Source organism: Lolium perenne, chromosome 3 (assembly GCF_019359855.2).
Source record: "Lolium perenne isolate Kyuss_39 chromosome 3, Kyuss_2.0, whole genome shotgun sequence".
NCBI classification, from domain to species: domain Eukaryota; kingdom Viridiplantae; phylum Streptophyta; class Magnoliopsida; order Poales; family Poaceae; genus Lolium; species Lolium perenne.
In genome coordinates this window covers 59035164-59054604 of record NC_067246.2, presented here as the reverse complement: position 1 = coordinate 59054604, position 19441 = coordinate 59035164, and the positions used below count along the sequence as shown (strand labels likewise).

At 45.1% G+C, this 19441-nt stretch overlaps 1 protein-coding gene across 1 annotated transcript; it reads left to right on the top strand.

The window, feature by feature from the left end:
• The first annotated feature begins 4925 nt into the window (after positions 1 to 4925).
• Positions 4926 to 6754, top strand: LOC127339224 (uncharacterized). Its single transcript, XM_051365100.1, has 3 exons — positions 4926 to 6033; positions 6135 to 6380; positions 6636 to 6754. Exons 1-3 carry the CDS (start codon positions 4926 to 4928, stop codon positions 6752 to 6754), a joined length of 1473 nt encoding a protein of 490 aa, XP_051221060.1.
• The last annotated feature ends 12687 nt before the right edge of the window (positions 6755 to 19441 follow it).

The following is a 19441-nucleotide window of genomic DNA, read 5'->3' as shown; positions in this document are numbered from 1 at the left end:
GATACTCCTCGGTACTAGCGTCTAAAATACGAATACGGGGTACAATCACCAAGCAATTCATTGGCTATTCTAAAAATCACATGTATTCACACAAACTATTCTATTCACACAATTAATACAATTTGGTGCATTGGTGGTCTTGCTTGAGGAAAAATAATTCCACTCATTTTATATGTAAATGATAGTTTCCATATAGTTCTTGAGGAATAATTTCCTCTCATTGAATCTTCTTTAAGATTTAATTTCTCAAACCATCACACATGAATTTATGTTGACCTAAGTCAACCATTCCTCATCATCATTTGAGAAAATGATTTAAATGAGGTAGAAATACCTCATACTATTTAACCAAGCCTATTATGATTTAAAATCTCCAAGTATTTCATGTGAGAGTAATTGACCAGGGGTTCATCCTCATATGAAGGTACTTGGGACAAGATTTAAATGAAGTGAAATACCTCATATAATTTACACAAATTAAACTAGCATCACACATTACTATTAAGTGGGTAGATGTGTTGTTTTCTTATTTAAGAAAAATAATTTCCTCTCATACTAATTAAGGTGTTACTTTTAATTACTTAGAGAAATAATTTCCTCTCATTATCTTATTAAGATTTAATTTCTCTTATGAATAGTATATGCCCTAGGTTGACTCAGTCAACCTCTTCATACTCATCATTTAAGAAAATGATTTAAATGAGGTGAAGCACCTCATACAATTTAATCCTAATATGGTAAAGATTTAATATCATCAACAATTCATATGAGACCTAAATTACCATAGCCTCTACCTCATGTTGAATTGTTCATGACAAGATTTAAGTGAGAGAAAAACTCCCATGTGATTTATTAATAGTTTTAGACAATATCTTTGACTAGAAATAGCCATATAGTCCTTTAATTAAGCTAGACCATGATCATTCAAAGTAAGCATGGCATATTGTTGCAGAAACAATTAGTACAAGTGTAATGTGATTTATAGGAGTTGGAATTAACTTAAAAGCATTTTTGGTTGATTTTTAATAATTATTCTAAGACAGAAAAGTCCCTGCCTTGTTTATTTTCCTACTTTAATTCTATAATAGATCTAGGGTTCAATCCAGTGGCATTGTGTAGATAAAAGCCTAAGCTTTCCAAATATATAAAATTTGTAAAATTTGGCCAAGTCAAACAGATTCTATGAATTTTCAAAGTTGGGGCCAGTATTGAGATTGAGTTGAATTTAATTAAACGAGATTTGAATAAAAGGGCCGGCGGGAAACTGAGTTGGGCCGAATTGAATTAAAACGGCCCACGTCCAGCCCACCACGGTCCACAGACGTGTGGGCTGCCTGACAGTAGGGGGCCCGCCTGTCAGTGGCTCGCTAACCCCGAATCGGTACGGGGCAGCGTGGGATGTTGGATTAGAGGGGAGATCTACGGCGCTCGTTCGTCGTCGTCGCCGGCGAGAGAAGCTCACTGGCGCGGCGGCAGTAGGGGGTCGGAGGGCGAACCGTGGGTCTGACGAGCGGCGGCGGTGTTCCGTTTGAGGTTGTCGAGGACGAGGAAGAAGCATGTAGCAGTGGCGTCGCTCGGGGAGGCTCCAGTCGACGGCGATTGCACCAGGGCTTCCGCGGCTCCGATCGATCGATTGGGGCTGCTCCGGCGTCGATTGGTGGTGTGGCGTGGTCGTGGAGAAGCAGAGAGGGGAGGAGAAGGTGGTGGTGTGCTGGGTTGAGCTCGGGGAGCTCCCTATTTATAGATGGGCGAGGGTGCTGCGGGGCAGTGAAGGTGGCGACATGGGCGCGGCGGTTCCGGCGAAGGAAGGGGGTAGGCGAGGACGCAGGATCGTTCCGCGTATCCAGGCGATGCTAATGGTGGCGACAGCACGGTCAGGCGATGTCCGGACAGCTCGCCTTGCTTCCGTGTCTGGCGGCGGCGTTCACGGGATCTTCTTCGTCATTGCCGGCGGCGGCGGTCCAGGGTCGGGTCGAGCGCGTGTCTGGCGGGGTTGAGGTGTCACGGCGGTGCTCCACGCGTCGAGAGAGAGACCAGGGGCGGTACGAGGTGGCCGTGCGGCGCGTGGCCAGTGGTGCCCGCACGTGTACTGCTGCGACGTCATCGGCATGGCGTGGCCATCCTTGGGCGCGCGCGTTCCGGCGGCTGTCGGCCTCCTCCTCGACAGTGGCGGTGCTAGGTGGTGCTAGGGATGTACGGTGGCGTCCTGGGATAACAGGGATGGTACTGAGGAGGAAAGAGGGGAGAGGAGGTGCGGCATGGCTGGCATGGTGAGTGACATGGCCGGCATAGCCATGTCCTTGCTTGCTAGCTTGCCCTCCTAGGGTTCCTGTACTGGTGTGAGGGTGAGAGGGGACCAGGGGACAGGTAGGGTTGGGTAGAGCACTATTTAGAATAGTGTTTGCATAATTCCCTATTTGCAATTTGCTAAATTTCACCAAATTTGGTTTGTGTAACATGGTTCCAAAATTGGAAAATGGTGTATTTGGTTGAGTTGTACATGACCAGAGACATTCACAAGTGGTGGTGGAATTTTAAAAATAAAAGAAATGCAGATTTGCAAAATGTGAGATTGTTAACAATGTTAAAATGTCTCAACTTTGCATGAGCATAGATTTTGATCCAAGATGATTTTGGCATGGTGGTCTTTACCAAAGTTGTTCTCCTTCATGTGCTCTTGGATGACATGCAAAGAATTGGGAAAGTTTAGTTTGAAAAACTTGAGATAGAGGGGTTCAAAGTAGTGACCAGATTATAAAAGACAGATTTGACCATTATTCTATGTGTTCTCAAATCGAGTTTAAATTTGATTTGATTTGTGTTTCTTTGGTTCCAAAAGTTGTAATAAGTGTTTAGTAACATAATACAACTAATGGTGAAGGCCAAATTGGTCTAGGTCCAAGATTTGGAAAAATGGCATAAATCATATGTGAGGGTTTTGTGATTTTCTAACTTTTATTCTTTTATTTTTATTTGCTTCATTTTGACAAGAGTGAGGTTTATTTGATGTTAGATTGAGTGGGGTCAAAGGTTCAAACTATTTTATGGCAATGGGGATGCCTAGGATAAGATTTGATATTTTGGCTAAGTGCCACATATACCTCTATGCATATGTTTTGATTTTATTTTAATTCTCACTTGAATTCGTTGGTAAGGACTTTGTTGAGTGTGTTGATGTATTTCAAAATATCTACCAAGGTCAACACTCAAGGTTGGAGCATTTGCAAAAAGTAGCCATAGGCTTGCATATGCCTTTTTCTTAATTAAGATCATTTCTTTTTATTTTGGGTTTTTCAAAGATTTGTGACAAGAGAGATGAGGTTTAGGGTTTAGTGGGGTTCACCATGGTTCACCACTATTTAGCAAAAATATTAAAGGTGGGGTTCAAGATTTACCTATTAGGGCTATATGCCCACATATGTCTTTTCTTTTATTTTGGTTTCTCAAAATAGATCCAAATGATTTTTGTGAAGGTTAGGGTTTAGGGTTTTTCTTATTTGATTTCTTTCTCTTTTATTTTATTTGGTTGGTGATCTTTACTTGATCACTTTAGGGTTTTAGGGTTTAGCACATAAGCATAATAACACTCATCATGGCAAAACACAAATACTAGGTATGAGCACTATGCATAGCACCCCAATGTAAGAAAAGTTTTTGTCGGTTCTCATTTTTGGAAAAAAGAAATTTATTTTCTCTTTGTTTTAAAATTTGGGATGTTACAGAAGCAGAGTGGCATTTGGCTGTAATTTGGACGGAAAAGAGGGGCAATTCTATGTACCGTTTCGGGTTGCTGAGCCAGAAGCTCGGGAATCTGGTCTCGAGCAGTTTCTGCAAATTGCACTGCGGGCTGGCTTCGCGGTTGAAATAAGCCCTCAAGAAATTGGACACTTATTTTGGGTTTCAGCTGTCTGGGACCTCGAAGCCGCTCCAGAAGCCCAAAAGAAGTCTCCCTAAGCGTAGGTTGAGTGCTGGGTTAGTCTTGAGTGGACGCAGACAATGACAAGCACATTTATGGATCATGATACTCTGACTCAGTTAAAAGTTTTAGGCTAAAATGTCCCAGATTGTGCTTCTTGTTATCGTCTTTGAAATTTGAGTTGGGAATATACCGCAAGAAGCATGTAAAATACAAAGAGATAGTTTGCTTATGCAAACCAACATAAATATCCGATCTAGCATCCAACCTCTTAAACCTAGCGCCATCTTCACCTACGCCTACTTCATAAATCGCCCCCTCCGCCATAAATAGGTTCCCCTCCTCTAGCTAGCCTCGCCGGCGTCAGATGGGGTGGGAAACCCGATCTACTGGTAGAGTTTTTTTTTTATATAGGTAGAGTTTTCTATGGTAGTTCTTTTTTTTTTTTGCATCCGCCTCAATGGTGAAGGCATCTTCTACAATAAGTGATCTTAGAATTTTCATTCGACGACGAGATCTCCTTCCCGGCATCAATGATAGTGTTGCAAGATTACAATTTTCTAAGTGCTAGACATGCGATCATGACCCACTGAAGACCGCTTCTCCTGCCTGTGATAAGCTCCACCTCCCGCACGTTGTGCCGCACGTTGTTGTGCATGCTCCTGTTTAGTTGGATCTCAACTGTACTCTATCTCTCTCCCCTCGTGTAACTCTTCTATATATCTGAACCCCACGAGGATGAATATAGTATACATACTTTCAGTTATTACTCTTTCATGGTATCAGGATAAAGATCCTCCACCGCTTTCGCCATGGCCGGCTCTGGCACCACCTCGCCGGCCGCCTCTCAAACCTCCTCCTCCCTCTCCACTGACTCGGTCCCTCTACCCAACATCTCCACCATGTCTCCCGAAGCCCGCGTCAATTACCTGTCGGTCTCGACATCGGCTTCTACGTCCACCACAAGCTCGACCTCGCCGGCGTCAACTACTCTATGTGGCGTCAAGACATGGAGCTCGCCATCGGACTCCATGGCGTCGAGGATCACATCGCAGCCGACTTCGACAATCACGAGGGTGATCGCGAGTGGCGCCGCACTCAATTCGTCGTCAAGCTTTGGATCTACAACACCTGCACACCGGCGTTCAAGCAGTTGATCATGGACACCAAGGCCACCGCCTTCGCCCTCTGGAGCACCGTCGAGACCATATTTACCGGTAACGTCCGCTCCCACAAGGTCAAACTGCTTTCCGTTCTTCATGATCTGCGCCAGGGTCACAAATCCATCGCCGTCTACGCGTCGGATCTCCAGCGCATCGCCCACGGCCTGCGCGACATCGGCAAACCCCTGGATGATGAGGACCTTTTCGTCTACTTCTTGCGCGGCCTCGACAACCGTCATCGCACCGCCCGACAGCTTCTGGAGGAACGCACGACTGCGCCAATGTTCGCCTCCGCCCAATCGACGCTCCATCTCGACGAAGAACGGCTGGGTGGCCCGTGGGCTGCCGAGCCCTCCAGCCCCACCGTCCTCTACTCCAGCGGCTCCCATGGCGGGCAGGGCAACTACGGGGCTCCCTATGGCGGTGGTTGCCCGGGCTCGCCCTCCCCTGCCCAGGGCAAGCAGAAGAGCAAGCGCACCGACAAGCATACCGGCTACACCCCCGTCGCCAACGCCGGCGCGCGTCCGCCCCTGACCGGCGTCATCCCCGTCTACACGCCGCCTCAAGCAGTCGCTGGACCCGGCGTCCTCGGCCCTCGCCCGTACGCCTTCACCACGTTCGCGCCGGTGCAGTACGGCGCCCCTCAGCAGTTCGCTGCCCCGCCGTCCTTCGGCGCTCCGTCGCCGTATGCTGCTCCCACGGCCTTCACCATGTCCGCGCCCTCTCAGTACATGCAGCAGCCGCCACCGCTACAGCAGCAGCAGCAGACGCCACCACAACACAACACCGTCGAGCAGGCAGGTCTCATGCAGGCCCTGCACAACCTGTCAATCAGCGGCTCCAACAACGGCTGGGTTGCAGACTCGGGCGCTACCTCACACATGGCTGCAGCACATGGTAATCTTGCCTCCCTCACTCCCGTCTCTGATTTTCCTCCCGTCATTGTTGGCAATGGTTCTCAATTATATGTATCTCACATCGGTTCCTCTACTATACCTACTACTAATCGATCTCTCTCTGTAAACGATATCCTAGTTGCTCCCAATATTATCCAGGATTACTCTCCGTTCGAAAATTAACTCGTGATAATCTTATTTCTATGGAGTTTGACCCCTGGGGTTTATCTTTGAAGGATCTGCGAACCAAGGCTCATCTACTTCGTGCCAACAGTGACGGTGATCTCTATCTGCTGCTTCCACCGTCCACGTCGCTGCTCCTCACCACTCAAGCCGCCTCGAAGCTCTGGCATCGTCGACTTGGGCACCCCGGCGCTTCTAGTCTTTTTCAGAAACTTTTCCCTTGTAATAACTTGCGGCATCTTTCTCAAGCATGCCAATTAGGCAAGCATGTTAGGCCCCCATTTTCCGCATCCACTAGCTCTTCTCCTAGGCCTTTCTTTCTCCTACATTGCGATCTTTGGACTTTGGACCGTCCCTGTTGTCACTCCTTCAGGATACAAGTTTTATTTAATAATTGTTGATGATTACACACATTCCATGTGGACATATCCCCTAAAGGCTAAATCTGATGTGCATGACATTTTTCAGTTCTTTCAGGTCTAATGGGGGTTATAAGATGGATAATCTCACCAATGCTCTCTGACACAGCATACCTGCTATCCAAAGACCCCACCTATAATGTCAAGATAGCTCTGTCAACCAACGTTGTTTTATAGATCCAACCCGAACTACTTGAATTTTTCAGTCTGGTTGCGAGGTCTTAATAGTGAGTATGAATCATAGTTCCATTTTTTTTTGATCCGCTCTATCTATTTCGTGTTCCAGATACTAGAATAAATAATATCTGACGAATTTGGAATCATCTTGATAGAGATAACAGGCCCTTTCTATGTATTATCAATAGGATCAATTCTAACAAGTCACACACTCATATTGGTCGAAAAAATGATTCAATCTGACTTTAACCAAAATAGCAATCCAAATAACTAAATACTCGAGGCCAAGCCTAAACCACGAACTTCTTCTTGCTTCGGATCGTCTTCCTGTTTTAAAAACCCCTTTCTACAATCTTGAGAAATCTCACGCAAGCAACTACACGCCGCAAGTCTTCGGTATTGTTCGCAAGGAATTTGAAAAGATTGACTCCGCTTTTTTTCTTTTCGAGCATGCCAAGCCTCCAGTAGAGCGGAGTTCTGTGCATGAAGTAGGCGCAGTTTACAAACTAGTGAATGGTCAAATGAATAGGCTCGGCTGATCGAACTAGTATCACTTTATTCACGAATCTTAGGTTTCTGACATGACCGATGTTGAACTGCCAGATTCTTCTTAGCGGGAGCTAGTGCCTGTGAACCTTTGGAGTGATTCACGGTAATAGAATAAAGGTATGGGCCCCCCACCTTACCATCTGGCGCTGGGCAAATGGGCTGGTGGAAGGTTGAATGAATGATTTCTGCTGTCCATGATTTTCTCAATGGAAAGTTTCTGAAAATAAGAATATCCATAGGGCCTTTGATTGACAGGTTTAGTGCCTGGTAGTAAGGGTATTTTGTGGTCTATTGTCCTCCTAGGAGGTCACTCTATAGGCTCAGCAAATAAGAAAGAATCAAAGTCCAGGTTGGTTGGTGAGCCTAGTGATAGGAGACTATCTAGCTTGGTTCGGAGAGCACTTGTTGGGTTTAAGATTCGTTTTTTGCTAAATGTTACGGCCTAAATGCTGAACTATTGACCCTACTTGTTCGGATGGGTGTTCACCCCAAAGTGTTCCCGGACTGCAAGCATACATCCGTAAGTAACTTAGTACTCATACTGGAACTTACGAGCAAGAATTGCTCTATCAATCACCATCTACTTTAGACATATCTTCTGAAACTTTTTTCTAATCCAAAAGAAAAGTCCAGTATCTTCCTACAAATTTTGGAATTAGGAAGGGCTCTTTTGTGCAGAAAAAGAAAGAGCAGGGCAATCTTTCAAACTTGCTTGCATTCGAAATGGTACTTGAAGAAGAGTGAAACGACGAGATTTCCTTATAGGAGGAGAAAGGGATTCCTGTTGCTTTTGGGTGGGTCCAATCAAGGTACGAAAAAACTCTTTTCCCACGGCTCACTAATACGATCCTATCTTACCATTCTTCTATCCTTCTTCATCACGGGACAGAAGCATAACGCTGATCTATGGACGAAGGAAGGTATCAGAAAATTCATTATGACCTAGACCTAAACCATGCTGATAGTACTCACTTCAACTTAAAAATTGCTAACATCCAATGTGATAATGGTAGAGAATTTGACAACCAAAAGAACCGTGATCTCTTTCTCCCTCATGGTACTCTCTTTAGATTTTATTGCCCCTACACATCCCCACAAAATGGTAAGGCTCAGCGCGCAATCCGAACTACTAACAACGTCATTCGCACCCTTCTTACTCAGGCCTCCATGCCTCCATGTTTTTGGGCAGAGGCCATGCACGTCGCCACTAACCTCATCAACTTGCGCCCAACCAAATCCGTCTGCACCTCTACCCCTCATGAAGCTCTTTTCTCCACTCCACCTACCTATGATCACCTTAGGGTATTTGGCTGTTTATGTTACCCCAACATCGAAGCTCAAACTCGCCCTAAACTCGAACCTAGATCTATCCCTTGCGTCTTCATTGGCTATCCCACTCAACACAAAGGCTATCGCTGCCTTGACCTAACCTCCGATCGCGTCATCATTTCACGTCATGTCACGTTTGATGAAGCTATTTTTCCCTTCTCCACTCAACCTATCCCTGATCTGCCTTCCTATGATTTCCCTCACGACGAACCAATCCACGATTCCCCATCTTCTCTTTTTCCCGGCGCTGCCACGACAGACATTTCACCCGATCCCCTACCACGGCAGGTTGCCACGGCACCCCATTCCCCTGATTCTTTGTCGCGGTAGGCTACCACGGCATCAGTTTCACCTATTTCTCTGCCGCGGCAGCCCAGTCTCCCTTCCACCTCTCCCGCATCCACCCCTTCCGCCTCCTCCTCTAACCATTCTTCTCCTTCTCCGACGATCCCGTCCCATTCTATTCCCGTACAACCACCGGCAAACCCTCACCCCATGCGCACCCGACCGAAATCTGGATTTCAGCTCCCCCGTAAGCAACTCAACTTCACCGCCAACTCATCTATCTCTCCCATTCCCCGCACTTATCGTTCCGCTCTCCAGGATCCTCACTGGGCTCACGCTATGCGTGAAGAGTTCGATGCACTTCTCCTCAACGATACTTGGCGCCTCGTTCCATCTCCTCCCGGTGCTAACATTGTCAGTGGCAAATGGGTTTATCGCCACAAATACAATTCCGATGGTTCTCTCGCTCGCTACAAAGCGCGCTGGGTCGTTCGCGGTTTTTGCCAGGAGCATGAAATCGATTACGACGAAACCTTTAGCCCCGTTGTTAAGCCATCCACCATCCGACTTGTCCTTTCCATCGCCATTTCCTCTCACTGGCCCGTTCATCAAATGGACGTCAAAAACGCCTTTCTTCATGGCACTCTCAATGAACTTGTCTACTGTCAGCAGCCCAAGGGTTTTGAAGACTCAGCTCTGCCTAATCATGTTTGTCTTTTACAAAAATCCCTCTACGGCCTAAAGCAAGCACCACGTGCTTGGTTTCAGCGTTTTGCCCACTTCATCACCTCTAACGGTTTCACCTCATCTCGCTGCGACACCTCTCTTTTCATTCATCATTCCTCCGCCGGCACTGCCTACTTGCTTCTATATGTCGATGACATAGTGCTCACTGCCTCCTCCACTATTCTTCTTCAGACTTCATCCCTTCTCTTAAATCTTAATTCAGTATGACCGATCTTGGTCCTCTCTCCCACTTCTTAGGGATCTCTGTCTCTTGATCCTCTTCGGGTATATTTCTCTCTCAACGCCAGTATGCCCTTGACTTTCTTGATCGTGCTGCCATGGCAGATTGCAATACTGCCAACACACCCATCGATGCTGGTTCCAAAATCTCTATCATTGACGGTGATCTCTTGGATAATCCCACCCACTACCGCAGCCTCGCCGGAGCTTTGCAATACCTAACCCTCACTAGACCCGATCTCTCTTACGCCGTTCAACAAGCATGCCTTTTCATGCATGCACCCCGCACCACTCATCTTAACCTCGTCAAACGGATCATTCACTATGTCAAAGGCACCCTTGATCATGGCCTCTCCATCTCTCCCACCGCTGATTCCTCCCTTTTGGCTTACTCCGATGCCGATTGGGCGGGTTGTCCCGGCACCCGTCGCTCGACCTCGGGGTTCTGCGTCTTTCTCGGCGATAATCTTATCTCCTGGTCATCCAAAAGACAAAGTGGCTTTGGGCGAATTCCGGGTGCTACACGTTCCAACCACTTCCCAGTTCGCTGATATTTTCACGAAGGGACTACCAACTGCTGTCTTCAATGAATTCCGGACCAGTCTCACCGTTCGTCACGCCGACGATGCGACTGCGGGGGATGTTAGACATGCGATCATGACCCACTGAAGACCGCTTCTCCTGCATGTGATAAGCTCCACCTCCCGCACGTTGTTGTGCATGCTCATGTTTAGTTGGATCTCAACTGTACTCTATCTCTCTCCCCTCGTGTAACTCTTCTATATATCTGAACCCCACGAGGATGAATATAGTATGCATACTTTCAGTTATTACTCTTTCACTAAGTATAGCCCTTCATATCCTGCTTGGCGAGACCGACTTTGGTTCTTTTCTCATGGTTGTCGGGAGGATGATTATCCCCGCAATCCTGGATGCGTCCTCGACAATGATGGTTCGTACTCTCAGCTCCGTAGCGTCGTCGACAAGGTTGTTCAGTTGCTTTTTCCAGACATATTGTTGTTGGTACTCTTGCCGATGTTGATTGAGTGTCTAAGGATTGTTTTGCTCGTAGCTTTGGCATTGCGGCTCAAAATAAAATTATAGAAGAACCTTCACTTGGTATTTACAGGTTTATGTTTTGGTATTTGTGTTCGATTGCCTTCAGAAAAGTACAAGATGGTGTCATAGAAAAAGAAAGGGTTTGAACACCTCGAAAATTTAATCGTTTCTTTTAGACCTTATTAATTATGAAAATAACAAAAGATATCTCCTCCCCGCAAAAAACGAAAATTCTCCTTTTTTTTGAGAATTCTCGGCCAGTTCATTGATTGTTATTATTTACATATCTCTCACAAATACCATTAGGTGGAGACTGAAGCACACCTGCGTACCATTTGCAAGAATACAAGGAGACGGACATATTTTGTACTATATTCAACATCGCAGCAACCAGTAAATCATGAACTTGATCAAAATTAAAAAATGTAGCAAATGAACAGGATGTAAGATACAGACCATGCATGCAATATTAGACGGAAATAAATTATGTCGGAGTGAATCTATTCTAATTTATCAACCCCTCCACCCGTTATTTATCAACGGTAAATGTAAAAAGTTATCGACCATAAAAATTAATTTAATTTAGAATATTATGGGATTTTTTTTAGCTTACAACTTATCAACCCCTCTGTCTTGGTCTATTCCGATTTCAGATCCAAGACCATGACTCCATGTTATGTTAGGTATCGAGTGTAAGTAAGATAAAGCCACAGTGATGCCACTGCTCAGGTTAGGCCAAAGTAAATAAATCTAAAAAACTAAAGATGTCAAGTGGGATCCCACCTAAGTCTCACTTGTAGTGCATTTTGCTATTTGTAGTGTAAATTTTGACACTAGAATTTGAACTACGACAATCAAAATACACTATAAGTGAAATCCCACCGGTATCCCACCTCAACACCCTACTAAAAACATACCTGCAAACATATTTCCGATCTCTGTCTCGGTCTATTCCGATTTCCGATCCACAAGACCATGACTCCATTTATTTTAGGTATGGACCGTAATGTAAGATAAAGCCATAATGGCAGTGGTGGACGCGGTAAAAAAAATTGGAGGGTGGGGACACCTTTAAAAAAATTGCACTCCCCCAATTGTGAGAAAAGTTCGCCAAGTGATCATCATCTTCTTCATTAGCATTATATCTTGAAATAGGAATGTGGCCTTGGAGATGGTTGTTAAGGTGAGAATCATATGACCTTGGAGATGGTTGTTAGGGTGATGGCTAATGTGGCGTTGCATCTTTGCTTCCAATATCACTCTCAGTATCGGATTGGAGAGGAATTATGAATTCAAGAGCGTCAACAGAAGCTGACGGTCTTCGGTTTCTTCATCCTCTACCACAAACGGTGATGGAGAGAAATCGATCGAGAGAGAAGGGGACTGCTAATATTTAGACAGGGCCCTGCGACTCGATTGCAACCAAGCCTCCTCCCAGACAGATCAAGATAGTACTGGTACTTAGAGCATCTTTAATTGATCCCCTAAAAGGCTTTAGAGGATCAAAAATAAGCCGCTGAGGGCTGAAACCGCCTCTAGACGAACACCACACGGCTTTAGTCGAGAACTTGTTTTTGTCCTCGGCCTCCGCGGCTCCCAAATATTCTCCCGCGACATTTTAGAGCCCGACCTGCAGTCTGCACTCTGCAGAAGTAGAACCACGTCAAAACACTTCCGGCCTTCCGCTACCAACGAATTGCCACGCACATCGGCGCTCGGCTCTGATCACCGCCTCCAAATTCCGATATGCCGGCTTCTTCCCCTCTCTAATTGGTAATTTGTTTGTTTAATTGACTCGAATTTGCAATTATAATTCTGAACGCACTCAACATTGTAGAACCAAATATTCAATTTCATGGCTATAATTAAATTTGCTGATTTTGATTTGTAACTCTTTTTATCCGGTATGATTGCGTAGAGGATGAAGGGGACAAAGAGATCAAAGATCAGCTCATCAGTTTGACCGGTTTCATCTTATTTTCCATGACTGGTACAACTTGGCAATACGAACAAATCTTCTGGGGCTGAAGAAGACGATACAAATGTTGATGGAACATATAGTACCACACAACAGCAGTCCCTGGCCAGCAGAAAGAGAATCCAGATACTCTTGTTGTTAATCCAGAAGTGGACAACAATAACGCCCACTATGAGAATGCTAGTGTTGAGCTTAATCCAGAAGACATTGTTTCGACTCTTGGCCTTCAAAACCGTTCGAGGAGCTAGATGTAAACATCAGAGATGCTGCTATGAGAGACTATTTTGTAATGGGGCCATGCCAACCAGTTGATCATAAATTTCCTTCAAATTAATTGCTAAACAAAAGCGGAGATTTCAGGAGAAATGGTTTAAAAGATATGATTGGTTGGAATATAATGTAGCTGAAGAAGATACATTTTGTTTTTACTGTTTTCTCTTTAAGCCACTATACGCAGAAAATTTTGGTATAGAATCAGTTGCAAGAGTTGGATTTAGTTATTGGCGGAATGGAATTGAAGCTTGTGGTCTTCATGTTGGTAAGGATCTCAATAGTGCTCACAATAAAACTAGAAAATATTGCGATGCTTTTAAAAATCAGAGGCAAGGTGTGGATTATGTGTTGGCCGCTCCCACAAAGAAGGATGAGGAGGAATATATAGCTCAAATGAAAATTATGATATGCATTGCAAAAAAAATGCTATTACAAGCTCTTGCATTTCGTGGACATGACGAGTCTAGAAGACTCGTCATGCCCACTAAAACATAAATTATACTAGGTGGAATCCTACTAGACACCCGACATGAAAGAATTACTACAAAGCACTAATGCCATGCTATGGAGAGTGCTAACAAAAATAAATCGGATTTTTTAAGCACCATCACTTATTTATATAGGAGAGGTGATTAATTAAGCATCTTCCTTTCATAAATATAAGAACTGCTAGTGTTTAAGCAAAACACAGTTTATTTTTTTAACCATCTTTCTAAGCACTCTACATTGTCATAAGGTGCTACCACAGGACCAACATTGTAATAAGGTACTACGACAGGACCAACTCAACTAATAGCAAACCTTCATTAACCGTTGCCGACAGGGCGTCCATAGAACATGATCAAGGAACACTCTTTCGTTCTGAACTTCTGATCCTTCTGCATCATTAATGATTCTCCCTAGCGCCCAAATATAACAAACGCGGTCGCAAAGCCAGCTAGCGTCGGCCATGCTCCGGAGAATATCTCTCTTCTGTATCCCTTGGGTGCTGAGAACCTGTTAGCAAGCAATTGTTGCAGCTCCTTATGTTCATATGTCATCAAAGACTCTGCTTCCATCTGATCTAGCAGCTTGATAAGTTCTTGTTTCTTGTCATCTACTTGTTTGCCAAGGTTCCCGGTGGCGGTGGGCTGTGCCGTATTTGCCATGTTAGGCCGCTAGCGTGGCCACAGAACGAAATTAAGGCAAGTATAAGCTCACAAGGTTCGCGTTAATTACAAACTGTAAAACTGAAAATTTGATGAAACGGAGCTACTCCAGTCAGTAGTCACCAAGAATATGTTGGTTTCTGCTAGTACGTATTCAGATCGCAGCGCGGAAAGGGGGGGGGAAATAACCTTAGATTTGATTTTGTTTTCCTTTTTAGATGAAAAGGGGGTAGAACCCCCCAGGTTCCATTGCATGCAACCAAGTTTGTTCACAGAGTTTATTACAGCCGAGCTGCGACCCTCGGGACACCATCAGCACATACCAGGATCGGAGAAATACAACAGGCAAACACCAGAAACTCATTTGTTCAGGCACCAAACGGAAAGGGAACCTAAACGGCCAAACTCTAAAGTAAAAACCAACTCCAGCGAGATCCCCCTGGAACGTTTCCTGGTGCCGACGATTTTTCTTACTCCATCATCTGAGGACAAGCTCCCCAAACTTTGATTTTGTTTTCTAACTCCACACGGTTGGGAAAGATTGTGCATACCTTGTTATTAACGATGCTTGGTGATTCGGATGAGGTGAATCGGCGAAGTAAGCCCCCGCCGCCGCCATGGCTAATCTTTCTCCCAGCAAGCCGAAGCGCTGCCGCCATCGGTAATCAATCCGCAGCTCTCTACCTAGTTTTATCCTCGCCGCTGGTGGGTCTGTTCGAGTTCCTCAATCCTCTATCTAGGACTGATCTCCCAAAAGTCTCCATTATATTACCGCCGTCTAAGCACCTAAAAGCTGGGGTCTTCCGGATCAGACTGGAACACGGCCCGCTAGTACGAAACCATGCCGTTTTCCTCCGCACACTGGCCGGCGTCAGCTCACGGAGAAGGCGCAGCAGCTGCGGATGCGGATGATGGAGACGGAGAGCTTCCACGTGCGACGCCATGTACCATTCCACCATCGCCTCCAGCCTAGCCTCGGTCGCCCACGACAACGACAGCAAGGCGCCCTAGGCTAGCCGCGCCGGCCGGCCGCGCACCCCCTGCGCAAGGGTTAACCGAGCGCCCCCAGCTCGCCGGTGCACTGTACATAATCATCTAATCTGCTGCTCGTTTGTTTGATCTCTATGGAGGAATCGAGCGAGCCAAGGGGAATGCTAAGAGTATCTCCAATCGCCTCCTCCCATGGATCTTTTTCCCAGCTGCCTCCCCCAGAGTAAATTGAAATGTTTGAAATTCAGGCGAATTTAATGCAAACAATTGAATTCAGACGAAATTAGAGGAAGTTACTTCATATATAGATGACTTTTACATATTCGAAAAAAAAACATAAAAAATAAAGAGGCGGTGGCGGTTCTACGTGGCGGCGGTAGAAGACTGTGTAGGTGTCGCGGCCGTCGTCCTAGAGGAGGCGCGAATGGGATGCTACGGTCCGCCTGCACGGCGGCAGTCGCCATTCATATCAAATTTTATATACATATCGTAGATCGATGAAATTTGTTGAATTTTCTGCTAACACCTCTACCGGTCTACTTTAAAGTTTGAACTATAAATTATTGTTGATAGGCCAGCACATTTTTACTAGGCTTGACAGCTGTGCATCACATGCTAAAAGCAATTGATCAATACCAATATCAGCGTACCTGTAGATTGAAGTGTTTGATCAGCTATAACGAGAGGTCGATGTTTTTTGTGCGAGACCGAGGCATTTTGGCATCATCAACACATCAACAGAGTCTAGCACGATGGCATGCAAGAGACTCCATGCGATGGTTTCTAGCGGCCGGCGTTTGGCGTAGTTTGCGAGCTGCGGCTGACAGCTTGACAGATCGGTCTCAGACGAGGGCAAGGAGACGACACGTAATTACGGGAACTAGCTGCATGTACGAACGGGAAGCCCAGCCAGGACCGTTTTGCCCCTGCTCCTCGCTCCCAGGCGGTGGGCGGCCAGATCCCATCTTCACCGGTGTGAGTTCTGGGTCCTCTCCCTCCGTTTGCCGTTTCGACGGCGGCAGGAGGGGGAGGGGATCTCGTTCTTCCTCCGTTTTGTAGTTAGGGCTTGTCTGTTGTGGTGTGTCGTTGGGGTGGTGGGAGCGGAGTCCAGGCAAATAAATCTGCCTCAACTTCACTCCCACACCGGCGGCGACCTTCACGGTGGCGTCTCGGAGTTGTTGGCAACGTATGTTTATCGATCTTTCAGGTCGCTAGCTTGGTCTTCTCGCCGCTCTTCAGATCTGATGAGATCTGTTTCTCGACGTGTCACTGGCGTTTGTCGTTGTTCACGACGGCGCTAGGGGCCAGGGCGAGGTGGTTCTGCTGGAGCAAAAATGTTGGTCCGGAGGTGGTGGATATGTCGTTCTTCTCCAACTTCGTCGATGGGAGACGACGTATCTTGGTCCAAGACAGCACGGGGATGTCTCCCGGTCGACGTGCCACAGCGACATGTACCTCGCTGCCATGGGCGATCCACCATCCCTCCAGCTCGGGCGGTCGCCCGGGCTTGGCGGCGGAGGTACGCCTAGTATCATGTGATGTTCTATAGCATTTTGTCTCAAAAAATGGCCTTGTAGGCATGTTTGCCCAGGCTTCTAGAAACTTCTAGGTCCACCCATGCTCGCTGCTTGCAGTAGGCCTGTTCATCGACTCACAAAGACTCATTGGCGATGGTGCTTTTTTGGATCTTGCAATGGTGGAGGCTCGGCGTCTCTTCTTGTGTCCGTCTCGGCGGCGTTGGAATTGGGCGACGGCCGCTGACTATGGTGGTTGCGGGAAACCCCTAAGGTTCGTTTTGTATTTCTCGATCTTTTAGGATCTTATCTGCAAATTCAGGATAATCATTGTATCCCAGTTTGTAATTTAGTTTCTACACGTGTTGCTTCATGTAACTTGGTTTTCGATTAATGAAATATGTGGTTGCTCTAAAAAAAAGAACGACGTACAAGTACAAAACTCATACAGTTAGTATACTAGTATATGTTATATGTACAAAAATCGTTAGGGCTCGCTCCTCCCTGTCTTAGCCCATAGCGCCGTTACGGTGACGTCTGAAACGAGGTGTCGAGGACGCTGCTAGGTGGGGCCAGCTACAAGTGCCCATTGCCTTCGATTCTGCCGACACCCCCGCTAGCTCTCTGTGGGTTGGGTTTGTCCTAAGGTGACGGTGGAACAAAACGTGTTTGCCGGTCAATAGTAGAAAAATGCCCTTTAGTCCCGGTTCATAACGGGCTTTAGTCCCGGTTGTGCAACCGTGACTAAAGGGTCGAGACTAAAGGTCCCCCCTTTAGTCCCGGTTCGTAAGCAACCGGGACTAAAGGTCCATCCACGTGGATTCCGTGCGTCGGGGCAAAAATATCTCCAGATTTTGTAAATTTTTTTTCACTCCATTTTTTTCTATTTTTTCGGAATTTCTATTATTTCAGTTATTTGCATAGTTTAGTCTATATCTCTAACTACACTTATCTCTACTCAAATTACTTACTCGGGGTCAAACTTCCCGCACGCTTAACTTCCGAGTTCCATTCCGTCCCGCATCCAAGTGCTTCGCGCGCATGTATGTGATACTAGTATCATATCAATCCTATTAACATGTTGGTCGATGTCACATTTTTTTTGTTTGAATTTCTTTTAATAAACAAAAGTAATGATATAATAATAATCTTGAATATACAAATAAACATTAACTTTTTAATTTGTATTATTTTAAATTTTTTTAATTTTTTTTGCCAAACCTAAAACCTAAAAATTTGAAAATCTAAAAATTGGGTAAAAGTAATAGCAATCTTTATGCAGGATGCAATTATTAATTTTAATATTTAAAAAATTAAAAAAATATATAATCCGTAATTTATAGCAAAAACTAAAATCTTCCTGCTTTCGTATTTTCATTTGGAATTTTGAGAATCTAAAAATTGGCTTACCGGGTAAACCCTTTTTTGCAAAAAAAAAGTGAAAATTCGAATTTCTTAATTTTCCCTAATAGTAGGTTGCGTAACATACATGAATCTCAAAAGATTTTATTTTTTGAATTTTCTATCATTTTCTTTTCTATTTTACAGAGTTAAAAAGGCGATCCACGGGGGGAGGGGGGTGAAGGGTGTGTGGGGAGTAAAAACCAGAAAAACCTTTAGTCCCGGTTAGGGACACCAACCGGGACTAAATGGTACACCAACCGGGACTAAAGAGGCATGCCCCGGCCGCAGCCCACTATAGCCCTTTAGTCCCAGGCTGGAGCATTAGTCTTGGTTCACCAGCATAACCGGGACTAAAGATCCCGTCAGTCCCGGGTCAAAGTATTTGGAAACTAATGGGGTTGGGATGGAAGACTTTTTTCTACTAGTGTAAAACCGAGTTTCAAAACTTTTTTAGGTGTCAGCACCCGCAGAATCGTTTGTGGGCGCTTTGGTGTGTGTGGTGGGGGGAGGGGGAGTGGAGATGTTGTACAGGTCCCCTACTGATTTAGCCTAAATTAAGCAAGTACCGAGAATCATAGAAAGAGTTTGAAGCAACCTTGGTGACACTATGCTAGAAGCCTAGAAATGCTAAGAATCAACAAAAGGTTTATACCCGTGAAATTTGGAATTCCTACATGTTTGTCACTTTCACTAATCGGCAAGTACGCGTTCAATTTCGCCGCCAAATCATGTTATAATAAATTTTACATTGTAAGTGCTGAGAATCATGGAAAGAGTTTGAAGCAACCTTGGTGACACTATGCTAGAAACCTAGAAATGCGGAGAATCAACAAAAGGTTTCTATCCGTGAAATTTTGGAATTTCTTTCGCAGCAAAATCATGTTATAATAAATTTTATATTGTACGTGTTGATATTTTTTGTAAACATAAAAAAAAATCAAACTTAACAAAATTTGACTTTAACAAAGCCTAGAATAGACACTAATAATAAACGGAGGGTAGTAATTTTGTTTTTCGATTTTTCACCTAAACACAAGATGATGTAGATGAATTAGTATAGTTACCCTACCGATAATTAATACCCCTTAGGCCTTGTTTGTACTAGAGTTTTTGTGAAGATTAGTGGAAATAATTCCCACCAAACTCGAAAATCCCCACATAATTTTAAAAGCTTGTTTGGTATTAGAAGAGT

Excerpts from the sequence above, each read along its gene's own strand:
- LOC127339224 (XM_051365100.1), top strand. The coding sequence starts at position 4,926 with ATGGAGCTCGCCATCGGACTCCATGGCGTCGAGGATCACATCGCAGCC. Across the intron at positions 6,034-6,134 it reads TCCCGTCATTGTTGGCAATG|GATTACTCTCCGTTCGAAAA; the intron begins GTTCTCAATTAT and ends AATATTATCCAG. Across the intron at positions 6,381-6,635 it reads TTTTCAGAAACTTTTCCCTT|GTCTAATGGGGGTTATAAGA; the intron begins GTAATAACTTGC and ends CAGTTCTTTCAG.